Genomic DNA, 18,023 nt, shown 5'->3' with positions numbered 1-18,023 from the left:
CACACGGGATGTGGCCCCCTCTAGACCAAGTCACCAAGTCAGGGAAGTGACCTGCTGACCTGGAGAAGGAGCTGGGTGGGGCGGTGGAGCTGCTAATGGACTTCATAGTTTTCCTAGGGGAGAAAAGAAAATAACAAAATATGTCCAGTGACAGTAGCAAGGGAGGGTTGGGAGCTGCGGGGGCCCACTCCAGCCACCAATGAGTTCTTACCTTCAGTGGGATCCTAATGGGCTCATGATGCTTAAGTGTGTACTTGCTCTGCTCTGGGAAGGGATCTCCTGAAATTTCATGTTTTGCACATTATCCCTAGGCTTGGAAGAGAACTGCAGCCCCACATCTAAACTATAGTGTTTTTAGGATTTGTTTATTTGAGACAGGGTCTCACTGTATATCGAATTGGCCTCCACCTAATAATCCTACGGCAGCCTCCTGAATGTTGTGATTACAAGTCTGTGCCACCACTCCTGGCTCAGTATTTATTGAACTAGCTCTTAGGGGGCTCTTGCATCCTCTGTGCCCTCACTATCATTTTGTGACCCACTCATTCGAGGCTCCTCTTCACCCTGCAACCCCCCACTCCTTCCATAGCCCTCCAGTCACCGTGTCACCTAATGATCGCTACCTTCTGCGGGTCTTAACTCTACCACCCGGCCTTTCGCTCTGTGACTCCCCCCACAGCCCCCAACTCTGCCTTGGGACAGTGTTTTGCTTACCTTGCTCTTGGATCTCTTCTATCAGTGACCTGAGCATATGGGAAGGAGGTGGGTGTGGAACAGAGGAGGCCGGCAGAGGAGGGGGAAAAGCAGAAGAAGAAAGTGAAAGAAGATTTAGAGGAAACCACAGGGCCAGAGGAAAAGAGGGCATTGTCATGGTAACCACTGGTGGAGGGGGAAGGGCGGGCGGAAGAGAAGGTCTGGTTGTCTCATCGCCTGAAGCTGGCTAAGGCCCACCCGGGAGCCCCTTCAGTCCACTTGTCTCTCCCAGAGGCTTCTCTTTCTGGAGCATCTATTGTGATAGGAATACTTTCGCTCAGCTGACTGACAGGCACTAGTGCTTGTCCACCAAGGAATGCTGCTTCCTGTTGGGAATCTCCACCAGGTTCCTTTCAGTACTCTCAGTGGTCAGCTGTGGGTCTGGAGAAAATCTCATTTGTATTTCACAACCCATTCTCCCTACAGGCTTTATCCTGCCTCAGCCCTGCACTCTGCCTTCCCATTTCCTTCACTCTTTCCCGGCCCTTCTATTGCCCTGGCTTCTGGACCTCCTGTTGCACATTCAAACCTCACCCAGTGCCTCTCTCCAACTTTCCAACTGTCTAGACGTTGTCTCATAAAGCTTTGACTTCTTACTCCCTAAGACTCATTCCTCCCTCTTTCCTCAGTGATGGGGACTGGACCTCAGACCTCTTGAAAGCTAGGCAAGCATCTGAACCCTGAGCTGCATGCCCACCCTACCCTGTTCTCTTGCCATCCCATTCTTACCACAATCCGAGTGCAGGTGGAAAGGCAGCCATTGGAAGGGTTAAAGCAGTGGTCCCTTCCCAGTGTTGTGACCCTTTAGTATAGTTCACGTTGTGGTGACCCCCACAACCATAAAGTTACTTTCATTGCTACTTCACAACTGTAATTTTGCTACTGTTATGAATCACCATGTAAATACCCGTGTGCTTCAATGGTCTTAGACAACACCTGGGAAAGGGGCCATGCACCCCAATGGGGTCATGACCCACAGATTGAGAACCGCTGGGTTAGTGACTACAGCTAATGAGTTTTACCGCTTCCTATTAAAGAAGAAAAAGCCAGGATTTCAACCCAGGCAGGTTGGCTCCAGAGTCCAAGTAGTTCAGCTGTGACACGTACGAGTTTGAGATTCCTGGGACAAGACCTCCAACACATCCAGATTACAATTCATTAAATGCTTTGATATTGCAACCAGGACTGCAATCTCCAAGCCACATTAGCAACAGCCACTCCAAGTGGAGTGAGGGATGGTGGATTTCTAAAGGTGAAAACCATAAGCAAGCCAAGAGCTGTTTTGCTCTGCCAGGATTAGGCGGTCAAGGGGACCTCAAAATAGTCCTTGAATGTCCACATGAGCAGGTGACAAAAGCAAAGGGGCAGTTATTCCTGTCTTAACAAATAGATGGTCCTGGCTGCACATTTCTGGGTGGGAAGCAGTCGGGGCTGCTGTGAACTTATCTTCTAGGGACTGGAGTCAGAGACCAATGGCTAGGCTAGTGGGCCCCAAGGTGGATGTCTAAAACGCCTAAGATGGAGGTTTGTTTCTTTAGCCACCGCAACATCACAATGGTGCCTGGTGTGACATTTTGCAAAGTTCGTCTCTCCTTGGTCTCCCAGCCTCAATCTCTGTGTCTGAGACTGAGACGGGGGCATGGCGCTGCCACTATCTGATGTGGTTCTTGTGACCCTTGATTGTAACTTGGTAGTTTAGCACACGAGGAATGCTCAGTAGATGGGGCCTTCTAGGTCCTCACTTTACCCAGCCCACTCCTATCTGCTCCACCTTCTGCTAGATCAACCACCCTCCAAGAGTCCCCCACCCAGGGCGTGTCACTTCCTCCTCTGCAGCCTCTAGATCTGTACACAAAGGCTGCTGCTACTGTCACCACCGAGGAAGGGCTGCTCCGAATGCACCTGTGAGTACCACCAGGGCACCAGCCCACCCCGCCTCCTGCCTCCTCTCCTCACCCAGGCCTACCTCTTGGGGAAAAGGCTGTGACCTGGACTCCCCAGTGCCCAGTCCAGTCTTGAGAGCGGCTCTGAGCCTCTTTCTGCATTCCTACTGTCCCCATTATCTCCTTATCTGGTATCACAGCCTCCTGCTGCTCATCCATTAGTTTCCCCAGTGGAGCCAGAAGGAGGGAAGGAGATAGACCCAGATGCTGTGAGTGAGTGACTTCCATGGGCCAAAGCTTGCACCAGCATGGTCTCCTGTCCCTGGCTGCTGGCCTTGCAGATTGATGCTTTTTCCACTCTATGGCATCTTAGCCATAGAATCCGCATTCTGGGGCTACTGAAACCTGTGTTCCCAATAGATTTAGTACTACTGTCAAAGCATAGTCACAATCGTAACTTAATTACTGATGGGCTGGCGAAGCTTGAGTGAACTTGATCCCCCATAACCTAAAAACTTTTATACTTAGATTCATAAGGAATCATAACAGGCGAAACATACCTCTGATTGAGAGTCATTATGGGGTATAGTGGAATGACAATTGAGTCCAGAATTGGAATAAGAATTATTTGGTTAGGGCTGAGCATGGCCTTTAATCCCAGCACTTGGGAAGCAGAGGTAGGCAGATCTCTGTGAGTTCAAGGCCAGCCTGACCTACGTATTGAATTCCAGGACATCAGGGACTAAATTGAGAAACTTAGCTTCAAAAGAAGTTGTGTGGTTTTTTTGTTTTGTTTTGTTTTATTTTTTGCTTTGTTTTTCCTCAGCCAAGGACCCTATGCTCTGGGGGCTCATTGCTAGGTGACTTTAGTCTTTTCTTTGTAAGGAGGGACCTGAGATGGAAAGTTCTTTTCGCTTCTGAGAGAAAAAGAATTGTGAACCAGAGAAAACAGCAGAGTGGTATAATAATAATAATAACAGCAAGGGGAGAGACAAATGCAGGTGGCAAGATTGCAAGGAAGGAAGAAAGGGACAGAATTGAGAAGGGTGGGGGAGGCCATGCATGAGTTCAGAGGCCCCCTTTAGGAGAGATGAGTGGACTTGGGGTCTCTGTCCTAGGAATGGGGGTGTCAGCAGAACCCTATCTTTGATATGAGTCAAAGCTAAGCTGTGTACTGCAGTCTTGAGCTTCCCTGACCACAGCACAGCGAGCACGAAGGTCTGAGGTTTTGCTGAGGCTAAACCTGGGGTCAGCCTCTCCCTGAGAGCAGAAGCTCTGTAACGTACATACTACACCCACCTGAGGTCACATGGGGTTGTGAGCAGGATGGGTGTTCAACGGCTCAGTACCCCACCCTTCCCCAGACCCCTGTAGAATGTGAGTACCTGTGTCTGGACCCAGGCTGCTTTCTGGCAGACTCTTGTAGAATGATGCTGGTGACCATGGGAACACACTCCATAAGGAGCATATGTTGTGAACACTTACCAATGTTGCAAATAAATGATGGCTGCCTGCTGGTACTACAAATCTTCCAGAGGCTTCCTAGAGAGTCATTTACACACATGTGACATGATGAGGCGTGTGTTTTCCTGTGTCTTTATTTGTAATATTGGCCAAATAGACACTATTAAGTTTTTGAGGTTGGAGAGATGGCTCAGTGGTTAAGAGCACTTGTTGCTCTTTCAGAAGACCCAGTTTGATTCCCTGCATCCACAAATTGGTTAACAATCATCCATAACTCCGGTTTCAAGGGAGCTGATGACCTCTTGGCCTCCAAGGGCATAAGCACACATGTTGTGCAAAGATATATACATGCAGGAACATACACATAAAAAGAATAAATTCAATGAAAAAATGTAAAATAAAGGTAAAAAAGAAATTATTAAGTTTTTATGTGGAGTTGAGAATTGAAAATTGAAATGAGAGATTTTAAATATGCTAGGCAAAGCTGTACTATTGAGCCACATTCATTAGACCCCAAATGTAATGCTTATTATCACAGTGCCGGTTAACTGCTACTGAGTTTACCCATACAATAGGAATTGATATGGGAATTCTTTGTTCTAAATTAAATTAAGAATTTTGAGACATGCAGGATGGTGGTGGCACATGTCTTTAATCCCAGCACTCGGGAGGCAGAGGCAGGCAGATCTCTGTGAGTTCGAGACCAGCCTGGTCTACAAAAGCTAGTTCCAGTACAGCCTCCAAAATCATAGAGAAATCCTGTCTTGAAAAACCAAAACCAAAACAAAACAAAACACCTCAAAAAGCACCCATACACATAGAATAAACACTTAAAAATCTGTTTTCCATTTATTTTTGTATATATGGATAATCTAGTCACCCTAGCACTGTTGAAGGCCATTTTTCCCTCTATTGAATGGTTTGGTTCCCTTTTCAAAAATCAATTTTCTATATTCTTCCTTCCTTTCTTCCATCCTTCCTTCCTTCACATTTCCTTCCTTCCTTTCTATTTTCTTCCTGCCCTTTCTCCTCCTCCTCTCTCTCTCTTTTTTCCTTACAGACAGAATTTCTCTATTAAGCCTCAGCTGGCCTGGAAGTCCTTATGTACACCAGATGACTTTGAACTCATGGAGATTCTCCCTGCCTCTGCCTCTTGAATGCCATCACAACTGGGCTTGTAGCCTCAACTCTAGCCCATTAATTCATACACCTAGTTTGTTTTTATTTTTTGGGGGGGTTGTTTGTTTGGTTTTGTTTGTTTTGTTTTGTTTTTTTAGATAAGATTTCTCTGTGTAGCCCTGGCTGTCCTGGAACTTACTTTGTAGACTAGGCTGGCCTCAAACTCACTGAGATCTGCCTGCCTCTGTTTCCTGAGTGCCAGGATTAAAGGTGTGTGCCACCGCCTGGTTTATACACCTGTTTTTATGTCAGGACCACATTATTTTGATTAATGTGGCACTGTTTATTTATTTAGTTTTTTCAAGACAGGGTTTCTCTGTGTAGCCCTATTTGTTCTAGAGCTTGCTCTGTAGACCAGACTGGCCTTGAAGGCTTTATTTTTGGTTAATTAATTAAATAAAACTCTTTTGCATCTCATGTAGTCTAGGCTGGCTTTGGGTCCCTGTTCGCCTTCTTCCCACCTCCCTATGTTGGGATGGAAGGTACATACTGCCACATCTAACATTTATATTTTTGAATCACAGTGATAGATTGCCTGTTCAATATTTATTTATTTATTTATTTGACACAGGGTTTTTCTGTGTGGCTCTGGATGTCCTGGAACTTACTGTGTAGATCAGGCTGGCTTCTAACTCACAGAGATCTGCCTGCCTCTGCCTCCCTAGTATTGGGATTGCCATCACCACCCAGCAGGCCTGTTCAATTTTTAAAATTAACTAATTTTTGCAGTGTAATCTAGTAACTCGCGAATAGTCACACTTTCTACCACTGAACTACACTCCAAGCCACAGAAATTTTGACTCACACCTGTATTCCTAACACCTGAAAGGGAAAACCAGCAGGACTGCCTTGGGTTCAAGCCAAGCCTAGGCTCTACAGTGAGTTTCAGGTGTCTCCAAAACACCAAAACCAAAGCAATAATAGAAAAGCAACTGGAGCTCTAGCTTAGAAGTAAAGAAGCGTATAGCTGAGCCTGATGACCTGTCCCACAGTTGTCATCTGACCTCCACCCACATGCTATGACATGTGCATACTACCTGCTACCATTTAAACAAATAAGTATAAAACGCAAGACAAAACTAAACTGAAAATATCAGGCTGGAAAGATGGCCCATGGGTTAAGAGCACTTGCTCTCCTCAAGTACTTTGCTTCTCATGGCAACTCGTTGCTATCTATAACTTCAGTTCAAGGGGATCCAACTCTCTCTTCTGCCCTCCAAGGACACCAGGGACACACAAGGTGTGAAATATAAATTCCAACATCAACAAGACTACTGGGTCCACTCTGTGGGACCACCTTCCCTGACCATCCCTCTTCTTTCCATTCTCTGTTTGCTTATTCAGACTTCAAGGCTGAATTATTCCTCCATTTTACAGATGTGTAGACAGAGGTGGGGGTAGTGGGGGAGTGAGTGACATGCTATAGAGTCACTGAAGGATCTGGATGGGATAGAGGCTGATAATTCCCATTTGGTTCTACCTTTACTTCAGCTTGATACGTTGATGACATGATTTGTGTCTTTACTGCTCCAGACCCTCCCTCCCTTCCTCCTTCTCTTCCTTTTTATTTGTTTTGAGAGAGGTCTCCTAGATAGCCCTGCCTGTCCTGGAACTTTCTTTGTAGACCAAGCTGGCTACAAACTCACAGAGATTCCCTCTGCCCCTGCCTTCCAAGTGCTACTACTTCTGGCTTTTTAAAAAATGTGTGTGTGTGTACTTGTGTGTAGGTATGTGCACATGAGTCCAGGTGCCCATAGACCCCAGAGGTGTCAGATGCTCCTGAGATGGAGCTACAGGTCGTTGAAATCTACCTGAAGTAGGATGGAAACAGGACTCAGATTCTCTAGAAAAACAGTGCATCCCCTGCCCCCATTAAAAAAAAAAAAAAAAAAAAAAAAAAAAAAAGACTTTGCTTATTTTCATTTTATGACTATGGGTGTTTTTACTGTTTGTGTGTCTGTGCACCACTGTGTGCCTGGTGCTCTTGGAGGCCAAAGAGGCTGTTGGATCCCTTGGAACTGGAGTTACAGAAAGTTGGGAGCTGGCATGCCATGTGGGTGCTGGGAATGGAGCACAGGATGGGAGGGCATCCTCTGGATGAGCAGCCAGTGTCCTTAACCACTGAGTTGTCTCTGCAATTCTATCCACCCTGGATACCTGAAGTCTATACAGAGGAACACAGGTTTCTGAGACCCCTCCCCTGCTCTGGCACCTGTCACTTTGGACCATTCTGAAAAAACAAAACAAAACTGCTGAATCCCTAGGGGGATGTGGGAGAAATATGGAGTTGGGGTAAAGTTCAGCACGGCAACCACAGCTAAGTTTAGATGACTAGAGCTCGGGCCCTGCCCGAGGACTCCCAGACGTGCCTGTCTTTATATCCTACTGCAGGCCATGGTGGATTCATCAACCACTCTCATTTTCCTGCTGCTTCTGTGTGGAGGTGAGAGTCAGTCGGACACCAGAGTCACATTTTCAAAGGAGGCCTCAGAATGGGGACACACTGATTTGTCTCAGTTGGGACCCTGCCAGCCAGCTCCTTCCTGCCAGAAGTGCCTCCTCTCACACCCCAGCTGTGCATGGTGCAAGCAACTGGTAAAGATGTGTCTATGGCCCTGGGGTTGTCTATGTGTGGACGGCCTGAACATACACATGTGTGGATGCATGACTCATGTGTGTGCAAGTTTCAGTGCGTACATGAAAGAACCTGTAACTCATGAGCTCAGAGGAGAATATTCCTGTAGAAATTCATGCTTATGTATGCACTGGCCAGTTAAGTGTTCTGTGACAAAATGTCATTGACTGACTGTCTTAAATAACAGAAAAATATTTCTTGTGATCTGAGAGACTGGGGAATTCATAAGCAAAATGATGGCTCATTTGGTTCTCCTTGGAGGGATTTTTTCCTGGCTTACAAATGGACTACCTTCTTGCTATGTTATTACATGGGAGTTGGGGTTTGCAGAGTGGGGGGGTCCTCTGCTGTCAATTCTTTTTAAAAAATATTTATTCATTTTATGTGTACCATATGTGTGAAAGGTGTGTGGATGTGCAAATGTGTGTGTGGATATACACATATGTGTATGGGTGTGTGAGTGTGCACCTGTGTGTGGGCACGGGTGTGTGGATGTACACCAAGGGTGTGCAGGCACCAATGGAGGTTAGAAGAGAGTGCTGGATACCTTGGAATCAGAGTTACTAGTTGTTAACCACCTGTAGGTGTTGGGAACTGAACTTGAGTTCTCTGAAAGAACAGTACGTGTTCTTAAGCATGGAGCCAGCTGTCATATCTTAAAAGGGCACATCTGATCATGAGGGTCCCACACTCATGACTAAACCCAAACACCTCCCAAAGGCCTCATCTCACCACCACATTGAGAACTAAGAATTACACACAGGTCGGGGATAGTGGTGCATGCCTTTAATCTCACCACTCAGAAACAGAAGCAGGCAGGTCTTCTGTGAGGAGCTTTAGAGGATCAGGAGCTACAGTGTCTCTCACAGGAAGATGGAGTGAGTTCAATCAGTGCAGGCTTTGCTAAGAGATAGGGCACACTAATAGGAAGCCATAGTTCCAGCTGCTGGAACTAGTGATAGAGAAACTGGAAGACATAGACTCTGTGGGAGGCAAGGAAGCAGAGGTCCTAGGCAGCAACATAAAAGGGGTTCTAAGAACAACTGCTGGTCTGTGTCTGCCTCCTCCAATCCCTAGATGAGGGGCTGGCACCCATGGCCACTGAGAAGCCACCCTAACCATTTCCTTCCCCTGTGGCTTCCCAGTCAGTGCAGGGTACCAGACATTGTGTGTGTGTGTGTGTGTGTGTGTGTGTGTGTGTGTGTGTGTGTGTGTTCGCGTGCATGCCTTTTTCTGTCTCTATCCTCCTCCTTCCCAGAAACTGGGTGTGACTGACCCCCTTCCCATTTTGACCTGATCATACTGGGGAAGTTGGACTACGAACTCCTTTTTCTGTAACCTTGAGGTCTCTGAGATCTCAACAGGAAGTCTGTGGCTCTAAAATGAGAGGGGATATAGTTGGGTGGCTGCAGGAAAGGGGAGTTGAGATCAGGAGATGGGTGGGGGTGGGTGGGGTGGGGTGATGGGGATAGGTGGTGGAGGAAACTGCTACAGGAAGTGGGACGATGGTGAAGAGGGGTTATCTACATTCTACAGTAGCTGTGGAGGTAAGCGGATAGTAAGAATAAATCAGGGCTCAGGAAGCCGGCTGAGAACAGAGCCGGTGGATTGCAAGCAGCAGTGTTTGCAGGGTGGTGTTTGTTGGTAGTCAGGCTGAAGGGTTGTGGGGGCTGGGGTTCCAATGCACCTCCTCCTGGGGCACAGAACTTCACCGCCTCTGGGGAGGCAGAGGAAAGGCGCTGTGCGCGGCGAGAGGAGCTGCTGGCCCGCGGGTGCCCCGCGCAGGAACTGGAGGAGCCACGCGGCCACCAGGAGGTGCTGGAGAACAAGCCGCTCAGCCAGGGAGACCGCGGCGAGGGGGCTACCCAGCTGGCCCCGCAGCGGGTCCGGGTCACACTGCGACCAGGTGGGTCTCGGGCGGCGTGGGGTGGCAGTCTGGACTGGGCCTAGAGTGCACTGGGCTGCTGAGTCAAGCCTCCCCTTTCTCCGTCAGGGGAGCCACAGAAACTCCGGGTCCGTTTCCTCCGAGCTGCGGGATACCCGGTGGACCTGTACTACCTTATGGATTTGAGCTACTCTATGAAGGATGACTTGGAACTCGTGCGCCAGCTCGGGCACGCCCTGCTGGTCCGGTTGCAGGAGGTCACCCATTCTGTGCGCATAGGTGAGCGAGCAGCGTGACCCTACCAGCCCTGGTCACTGCTTTTAGCTTCCACCATCATCGCCTTAGACTCTCCCAGTGTTTAACAGACTCAATCAGGCCATTGGATCTTGACATCTCTCCCAAGAGACACTCACTTAGTTGTAAGCTCAAAGGATTTCGGGTTGATCATAGGAGGACTCTTGCTGTACAGAGGGCTAACTACGGCTCAGAATCTAAGAGAGAGTTCAGACAGACAGCTGCCGACCTGGCTTTTGGACAACCTAGATACAATGTTCCTGTTTCACATTCTGTAATGATTTCCCCCCTTTGCTCAAAGCTCCCCCTCAATTGCAACCTGCTGCTCTTACACCTTTGACCCTGAGTTCCTTAGCCTTCAGGAAGCCTGGCTTGCCCCTGTTGTGTCCTCCTCTTCATCTCCTCTATTTGCACCTTCTTGAGCTGGTGATGCCACAGTCCTTGCCAGGCTTTGGGTCCCTGCCTTCTAGGTGCCCTCTCCTGTCTGAGTATTTAACAGTGACGAATACATACTGCTGGTGCCTTGTGACCTTTGAAATGGCCTCATTGCTCCCTGCTCTCAGGTTTTGGCTCCTTCGTGGACAAAACAGTGCTGCCCTTTGTAAGCACAGTGCCCTCCAGGCTTCAGCATCCATGTCCCAGTCGGCTGGAGCGTTGCCAGCCACCCTTCAGCTTTCACCATGTGCTGTCCCTCACTGGGGATGCTCAAGCCTTTGAGAGAGAGGTGGGACGCCAGAATATCTCTGGCAACCTGGACTCACCTGAAGGCGGCTTTGATGCCATTTTGCAGGCTGCCCTCTGCCAGGTGAGGAAATGGGGTAAAGGTCTGAGTTGCAGGAACTGTGGGCTGCCTGTGATAGATGTGTGGTGCATAATCAGAGGGTACATTCATATCATCTTACTGGTCTGCATGTTTATCTCTGCAGTGATCTGGTAGCCTGAGTAGTTTACTTATCTTGAGACAGAGGCACTTTTCCTAATTCACAAGAGGGGCCCCACTAACAGCCAATTTGTTTGGGGAGAGGATTCAGAAAGCTTGGAGCAGGGAATTAGAGACAGGGGGACAAACAAACTGACGTAGAATGTAGAATGGTCCTGCCAATTTCTTTTACTGGGATGGCTCAAGTGCCATACCCAGGTATACAGGCTGCTTCCTTTCCCCTCAGGAGCAGATTGGCTGGAGAAACGTGTCCCGACTTCTGGTGTTCACTTCAGATGACACATTCCACACAGCTGGGGATGGGAAACTGGGTGGCATTTTCATGCCCAGTGATGGGCGCTGCCATTTGGACAGCAATGGCGTCTACGTCCACAGTGCAGAGTTTGTGAGTCCTCTCTCACCCCAACCCTCCTCCCTATCTGATCAGCACCGCTTCTTTCAGAACTCTTATACTCCTCGCTGGAAGGCACACTCTAACACTGGTCATCTCCTCTCCGTCCCCAGCTGCCCCGACAAGGAACCTGCACCATTAACTCTCACCTCCTTGGTCTGTCTATCCTTCAGGGGTCCCCCCTACTGGTAGAACCGGGTCCTGGCTGTTTTGTTTGTTTCTTTTTGCCTGATAACATGTGGCACACTAAAGGGAGATGAGCTACAGTCATCTGTTCCCTTCCCTACCTCAGGACTACCCCTCTGTGGGTCAAGTAGCCCAGGCTCTCACTGCAGCGAACATCCAGCCTATATTTGCTGTTACTGGCGCAACACTGCCTGTCTATCAGGTAAGACCTCTGAGTAAAGGCCTCCCAGCCCATCCCATTTTTTCTTAATCCCCCCACCCTACTTGTTCTTCCCACATAACCTCTTCCAGACCCCCAGGAGCCCATTCTCTTAAAGCTTTATTCATACTTCCCTCCCCTCCTCATAACACAGGAGCTGAGTCAACTGATTCCCAAGTCAGCTGTTGGGGAGCTGAGCGAAGATTCCAGCAATGTGGTGCAGCTCATCATGGATGCTTATGATGTGAGGGAGCTTCCAGGGTGGGCAGTGGCTTGCAGGTGGCAGGGCATAACTAAGGGCACAATCACTTTGAGTTCTACCATTTCACAACCCTTCCCTACTGTTTGCACATGGCCACCATTAGCAGTTCATATATTCACATTCATAAATTCAAGTATATTTAATCATTTTTTGCCATATTTTTTGCCATATGGAGGATTGTGCCTAAGGCCCCGCTTGTGTTAGGCAAACACTCAGATACTGATATATATTTAAGGGAAACTGGAGCAATGGCTCAATATTTAAGAGCAATGGCCGCTCTTCCGGAGGACCTGGTTTGGTTCCAAGCACCCACATGTTGGCTCACAACTATCAATATGGTTTCACATCATCTGATGCCCTCTTCTGGCCTTTATGGGGACTGCATGCACACGGTGCACAGATATACATGCAGGCAAAACACCCATAACACATAAAAATTAAAACATATTTAATATTCACACATATATGTTTGGATCAAATCTGCCTCGTCATTCTTATCCCTCTAATTCCCCATTACACCTCCACCACTTTTCCCTCTCAATTTCATATGGTAGTTTTTGTTTTTTTGAGACGGTTTCTCAGTGTAGCTTTGTAGACCAGGCTAACCTTGAACTCACAGAGATCCTACTGCCTCTGCCTCCTAAGTGCTGAGATGGTCCTTCTTTCAGGAATGACTTCTAGCTGGAAGGATGGGACGAGCCCCAGGGTGCAAGGGAGCAAGGGAGCCAGATATAAGCAGAACTAGGAGCAACTGAGAGGGTAGAAAGTGTGTGTGTGGGGGGGACAACAGCTGTCACATGACTACCTCCTCTCTCCCTTTCCACAGAGCCTGTCATCCACAGTGACTCTTGAACATTCCTCACTGCCTCCTGGAGTAAACATCTCTTTTGAATCTTACTGTTCGGATCCTGAGAAGAAGGATGGTGAGGCTGGGGACCGGGGACAGTGCAGTAATGTACGAGTCAACCAGACGGTAAGAGCCAGCCAGCAGGGATAGATACATAAAAATGGGAACAGAAGCAGGGAGGAGGGATAGGCTTCCACTCATTCTTAATTTACTGTATGGTCAGTGGGCTTAGGGTGTGTGTGTGTGTGTGTATACACATGACAGTGTGTATAGCTTAGGGGTGTGTGTGCACATATGAGGGTGTGTATAGCTTAGGGTGTATATGTGTATGCACACTTGAGAGTGTATATAGCTTACAGTGTGTGTGCACACACATGAAGGTGTGTATAGCTTTGTCTGGTCCTTCTATCTTCAGGTAGACTTCTGGGTTACTCTTCAAGCCACTCACTGCCTCCCAGAGCCCCATCTCCTACGGTTCTGGGCCCTTGGTTTCTCAGAGGAATTAATTGTGGAGTTACACACATTGTGTGACTGTAACTGTAGTGACACCCAGCTCCACGCTCCCTACTGCAGCAATGGCCAGGGGGACCTCCGATGCGGGATATGCAGGTGAGGGCTGGCTTTATGCCTTCCATTAGCTCCCGTGACCCTCTCCTTGTAGTCCCCCTCCTTTGCTTTCTGCCTCCTGGAGTGTCCTACACATCTTATGACTCCACCTGAATGTCATGACCCGAAGAAGTTTCCCATATATGCCAAGGCCTTCACCTTGACCAGAATCCCTCCACTCTTCCCTCACTCTACCCTTGGTACACTAACCGTCTCCCTTGAGAACATGGGCCTATAGTAGTAGTTCTCGACCTTCCTAATGCTATGACTCTTTTAATAGTTCCTCCTATTTTGGTGACCCCCATTCATAAAATGATTTTTGTTGCTATTTCACAGCTGTAATTTTGCTGTTGTGAATTGTAATGTAACTATCTGTGTTTTCCCATGGTCTAATGCAACCCCTCAAAGGTCACTACTCACAGATTGAGAATCACTGGCCTAGAGGCTCTTGAGAGACAGGCCAGACATGGTCAAACTGACCCATCTCTCTGCTTTCCCTTCCCAGCTGTGCCCCTGGCCGCCTTGGTCAGCTATGTGAGTGCTCTGAGGCTGAACTGTCCTCTCCAGATTTGGAATCTGGCTGCCGGGCCTCCAATGGGACAGGGCCCCTATGCAGCGGGAAGGGACGATGTCAATGTGGACGTTGCAGCTGCAGCGGACAGAGCTCTGGGCGTCTGTGCGAGTGTGATGATGCCAGCTGTGAACGGCATGAGGGCATCCTCTGTGGAGGTACCTAGAGTTTTTGGGAGAAGAGAGGGGTAAGAGGGCATCCTAGACACTGAGGGCAAATTTCAGAGATTGTGGTATGAGGTAGAGGACGTGCCTGGCACAGCTGAGATGGATTATAGTGGCATGCTGGGCCAACTGTGTGTGAGAATGGTGACCACCCTGTGCATGGTTCTTCCTCAGGCTTTGGACACTGCCAATGTGGAGTGTGTCACTGTCACGCCAACCGCACGGGCAAAGCATGTGAGTGTAGTGAGAATGTGGACAGTTGTGTCAGTCCCAAAGGAGGGCTCTGCAGCGGGCATGGACACTGCAAATGCAACCGTTGCCAGTGCCAGGATGGCTACTATGGGGCTCTGTGTGACCAGTGCCTCGGCTGCAAGTCACCATGTGAGCAATACAGGTGAGGCCTCGAGTCTTTCATCTTGGGAGTTGGGACACAGTGAGCTTGCTAAGAACTCCTGCCTGCCTGCTCTCCTTGGGGTGCTGCCCAGATGGGAACTCACTGACATTCATTGGACAGGGATTGTGCAGAGTGTGGGGCCTTTGGCACTGGTTCCCTGGCAGCCAATTGCAGTGTGGCCTGTGCCGATGTGAACGTGACCTTGGCCTCGGTCCCTAATTTGGATGATGGCTGGTGCAAAGAGAGGACACTAGACAACCAGCTGTTCTTCTTCCTGGTGGAGAATGTGGCTGAAGGAGTCATACTCAGAGTGAGACCCCAAGAGAGTAAGTGCGCAGAGCCTCAGAATTAGGGATGTGAATGAAAGTAAGGGCAATGAGTTTGAAGTGGAGCTGCAAACCTAGGGCAAGGGGATGAGACTAAGGTCCTAGGAAGGCAGACAACCTTGGGCTCTGCTGGGTCCTGGTTTTAGTGACAGGGAGGGGAGGCTGGACACTCTTTGGTTAACTGTGGATCAGCTCTTCCACCTTGGCCCACCAGAGGGAGTAGATCACACCCGTACCATCATATTGGGCTGCATAGGCGGCATTGTGGCAGCAGGACTAGGGCTAGTCCTGGCTTATCGGCTCTCTGTTGAAATCTACGATCGCCGCGAGTACAGCCGCTTTGAGAAGGAGAGGCAGCAACTCAACTGGAAGCAGGTGAGGCCAGCTCCTATTACCACAGGCTAGGCTTTCCTTACTCGACTTCCCTGGTGGGTTCTCTTCCCTAACCTGTAACCAGCTACGAAGCTCCCCCACCCATGTCCCTCCCTCAGTATAACCAGGCCGTCTAGAATTTGACTTAAGTTCTAGGTTGGCCTAACAGTTCTAGGCAATGGGGAGAGCCTATTTTCCTTACAGCTCACAATGTTTTTCCACAGGATAGCAATCCTCTCTACAAAAGTGCCATCACAACCACTATCAACCCCCGCTTCCAAGGAACAAACGGTCCTGGTCCCTCTCTCTGACCCAGGCAGCACTCTCTCAGGATTCTTCTCTTGGAGACAGTGGGGGGGGGGGGGGACAGCAGGGCAGGGCCTGTCAGAGGGCTGCTTCCCACAGCTGTGACCATTCCCTACCTCATGAAGGGTTCTCCCATAATAAAGCCTTGCCTCAGACTACAGCCTCCACTTTGCTTCACCCGAAGAAAAACAAAACAAAAAACCCACAAAAAAACAAAACAAAAGCAGACCGCCTAGCCTAGCCCAGGTCTCAGGTCACAGGAGGACAGGTGTGTTTGTGTTGTGTGACCCGGGAACACCTGGGCCATTGGATATCAGGTGATGCTGATGTTGGAGTTATCTATCACCTTCTAAGGGACCTTACCTAGACAGACTCAGACCTCATCTTGTCAGGCTGTTGTAAGCCTTTTTTTCAGCAAAAATGATACCCTTTTGCCTCTTCTTGTTGCTCTCTATGGAGAGAAGGTGTTTTAACAGGACAGTTTGCCCTGTTACAAGTTGTAGGGTGGTTACATAGGAAAGGAGTCCATTAAAACCACTCTGGCCTTTGGTGGTAAAGTGCCCCCAACACATCAAGTCTTCTCAAAGAGGAGATGGATTGTAGAAAAGAGCCATTCTTTTTATTTAAATATCCTAAATATATCACGAAGGAACATACACTGCACTTTCATGGTAAAAAGATACAAGTTTATAACATCTTATAAAAACTACCATTTAAAAGTGATCTTGTTCATTTGATAGTCCCCTCCCCCATAGCAAAATAAGTATATTTAAAAAAAAAAAAAAAAGTGGAGCATGGTAGGAGGGAATTGAAGATAAAAGCCCAGGGCCACAGCAGAGGCAGAAGGAACTGGGAGAGGGTGAACCTGTGGCGGAACGCCACTCATCTAACCCTCCATGGATCAAGCCATGGTGCACAATCAGTAGCTAAGTGGTGACAGGAGGCTGGTGGGGATGGGTGGAAGGGCGGGTACCAGCAAGGGCAGGCTGGCAGGGCTGGTGCAGGAGCCACCCAGGGACTGGGATTACTCTCCCCACCCAACCCCACATTCACATTTTCATCTCTGAGCACCTGCCCTCTTTTCATTTCCCTCTACACACACCTGAGACATCTGTCCAGTGCTAGCACACCACCTCGGGAGAGGTGCAGCGTCAGGCCCAGGAGCCTTTGCAGCCGTCTGTGGTTTCCCTGGGGTAGAGATGTGGTTCCTGGGCCCTTGGGTGTCCCCCAGAGCTTGTCTGTTCTCAACCACACTGTCAGTCTGAGATTCTCACCCCCAGGCCTTGGCAGTATGGTTCTGGTTGGGCCATCTATACACACATTCCCAAGTTCTCTTCCAGCTTTCACTCAGCAGGAAGCCAACGTCTACAGGGCCTGCCGTGACCCAGTACATACATTCATACATGTAGAAACATGGGTCACTCTCCTACCTCTCCTCACAAACAGATCATCTTCAAGCAGCAGGGAGGGTTCCCATTCCCAAAAGTATTTAGGAAAGGAATAATCCTTTCCGGAAGTTGAATGACAAAAAAATCCCAGCCCGGCAGAATCCCCTAACTTGAAAGGATCTGTTTTATATGCACAAAGATGCCAGAGATCACATGATGGATCAAGGACTGGGGCACAGGTTTTAGAGCATGTCAAACAGTGGGGACAGCACGAAGCTAGAACACATGGCAGTGAACATGCCTCAGACACTTCACCCAAGGCTCTCAGGTGCTGTCATTGTCAAGGTGAAGGTTGCAACATCTTCCCTTCTTTTTCCCTGAAGTACTTCAACCCAAGAGGTATGAGGTACCATCCCTCAACATACTGGAAGAGGTCATAGCCAATAGTATGTTGCTGCCTGGCCCTCTTTGTTAGGCAAGAACTTCTTCTTGGAGGCTGCCATCTCTGATTCCTACCCACAGCTACAGTTATGTGTGTGCTCAAGTCAGTCTCCATGATTACACCTGAATTAAGTCCCCTGGGGTGGGGTAGTGCTCACTGGAATCTCAAAACCTCCCTTGAGGATCCTTTCTTTATCGGGAAGGGAGTTATTTCACTTTAGAAAATACATGTCCATAAGCCTTGGCTTAGACACACTCTTAAGAAGCTCACTGTTCAATCGATCTAAACAACAAAAACCCAAAAAATTCTTCTGGAACAAAACCCCTCATTTCCTTTGTTCTCAGCAACCTCTGGGAGGCAGGCACCCTTCAGGTCTGGGCAGGGAGGCTTTTCTATGCTTTCAGTCCTCTAAAGTTGGTGGCTGAATAAATTTGGCTCAATAATTTTCATCCCTTCCAAGCAAACACATACATCACTGACAAATCAGACAGAGACGCACACCTCATCGCTCTTTTAAGGTAGACAAGATGGAGGTC

General features: G+C 48.6%; 1 protein-coding gene across 1 annotated transcript; it reads left to right on the top strand.

Moving 5' to 3' along the window:
- The first annotated feature begins 2,525 nt into the window (after nucleotides 1-2,525).
- Itgb7 (integrin subunit beta 7) lies at nucleotides 2,526-15,812 on the top strand. Its single transcript, XM_051189992.1, has 15 exons — nucleotides 2,526-2,657; nucleotides 7,671-7,874; nucleotides 9,619-9,820; nucleotides 9,908-10,078; nucleotides 10,657-10,898; nucleotides 11,260-11,418; nucleotides 11,717-11,812; nucleotides 11,964-12,053; nucleotides 12,898-13,044; nucleotides 13,334-13,527; nucleotides 14,030-14,253; nucleotides 14,434-14,653; nucleotides 14,774-14,979; nucleotides 15,194-15,354; nucleotides 15,576-15,812. Exons 2-15 carry the CDS (start codon nucleotides 7,674-7,676, stop codon nucleotides 15,660-15,662), a joined length of 2,400 nt encoding a protein of 799 aa, XP_051045949.1. The 5' UTR covers nucleotides 2,526-2,657; nucleotides 7,671-7,673; the 3' UTR covers nucleotides 15,663-15,812.
- Nucleotides 15,813-18,023: the final 2,211 nt, after the last annotated feature.

This window comes from Phodopus roborovskii, unplaced genomic scaffold (genome assembly GCF_943737965.1).
Source record: "Phodopus roborovskii unplaced genomic scaffold, PHOROB, whole genome shotgun sequence".
Taxonomy (NCBI): domain Eukaryota; kingdom Metazoa; phylum Chordata; class Mammalia; order Rodentia; family Cricetidae; genus Phodopus; species Phodopus roborovskii.
This window is presented reverse-complemented; position numbering and strand designations above follow the sequence as displayed.

Bases quoted from the DNA above. Each gene is read 5' to 3' on its own strand.
- Itgb7 (XM_051189992.1), top strand. From the start codon at position 7,674: ATGGTGGATTCATCAACCACTCTCATTTTCCTGCTGCTTCTGTGTGGA. The intron at 9,821-9,907 runs GTGGGTCTCGGG...TTTCTCCGTCAG, and splicing joins CCGGGTCACACTGCGACCAG to GGGAGCCACAGAAACTCCGG. The intron at 10,899-11,259 runs GTGAGGAAATGG...CTTTCCCCTCAG, and splicing joins TGCAGGCTGCCCTCTGCCAG to GAGCAGATTGGCTGGAGAAA.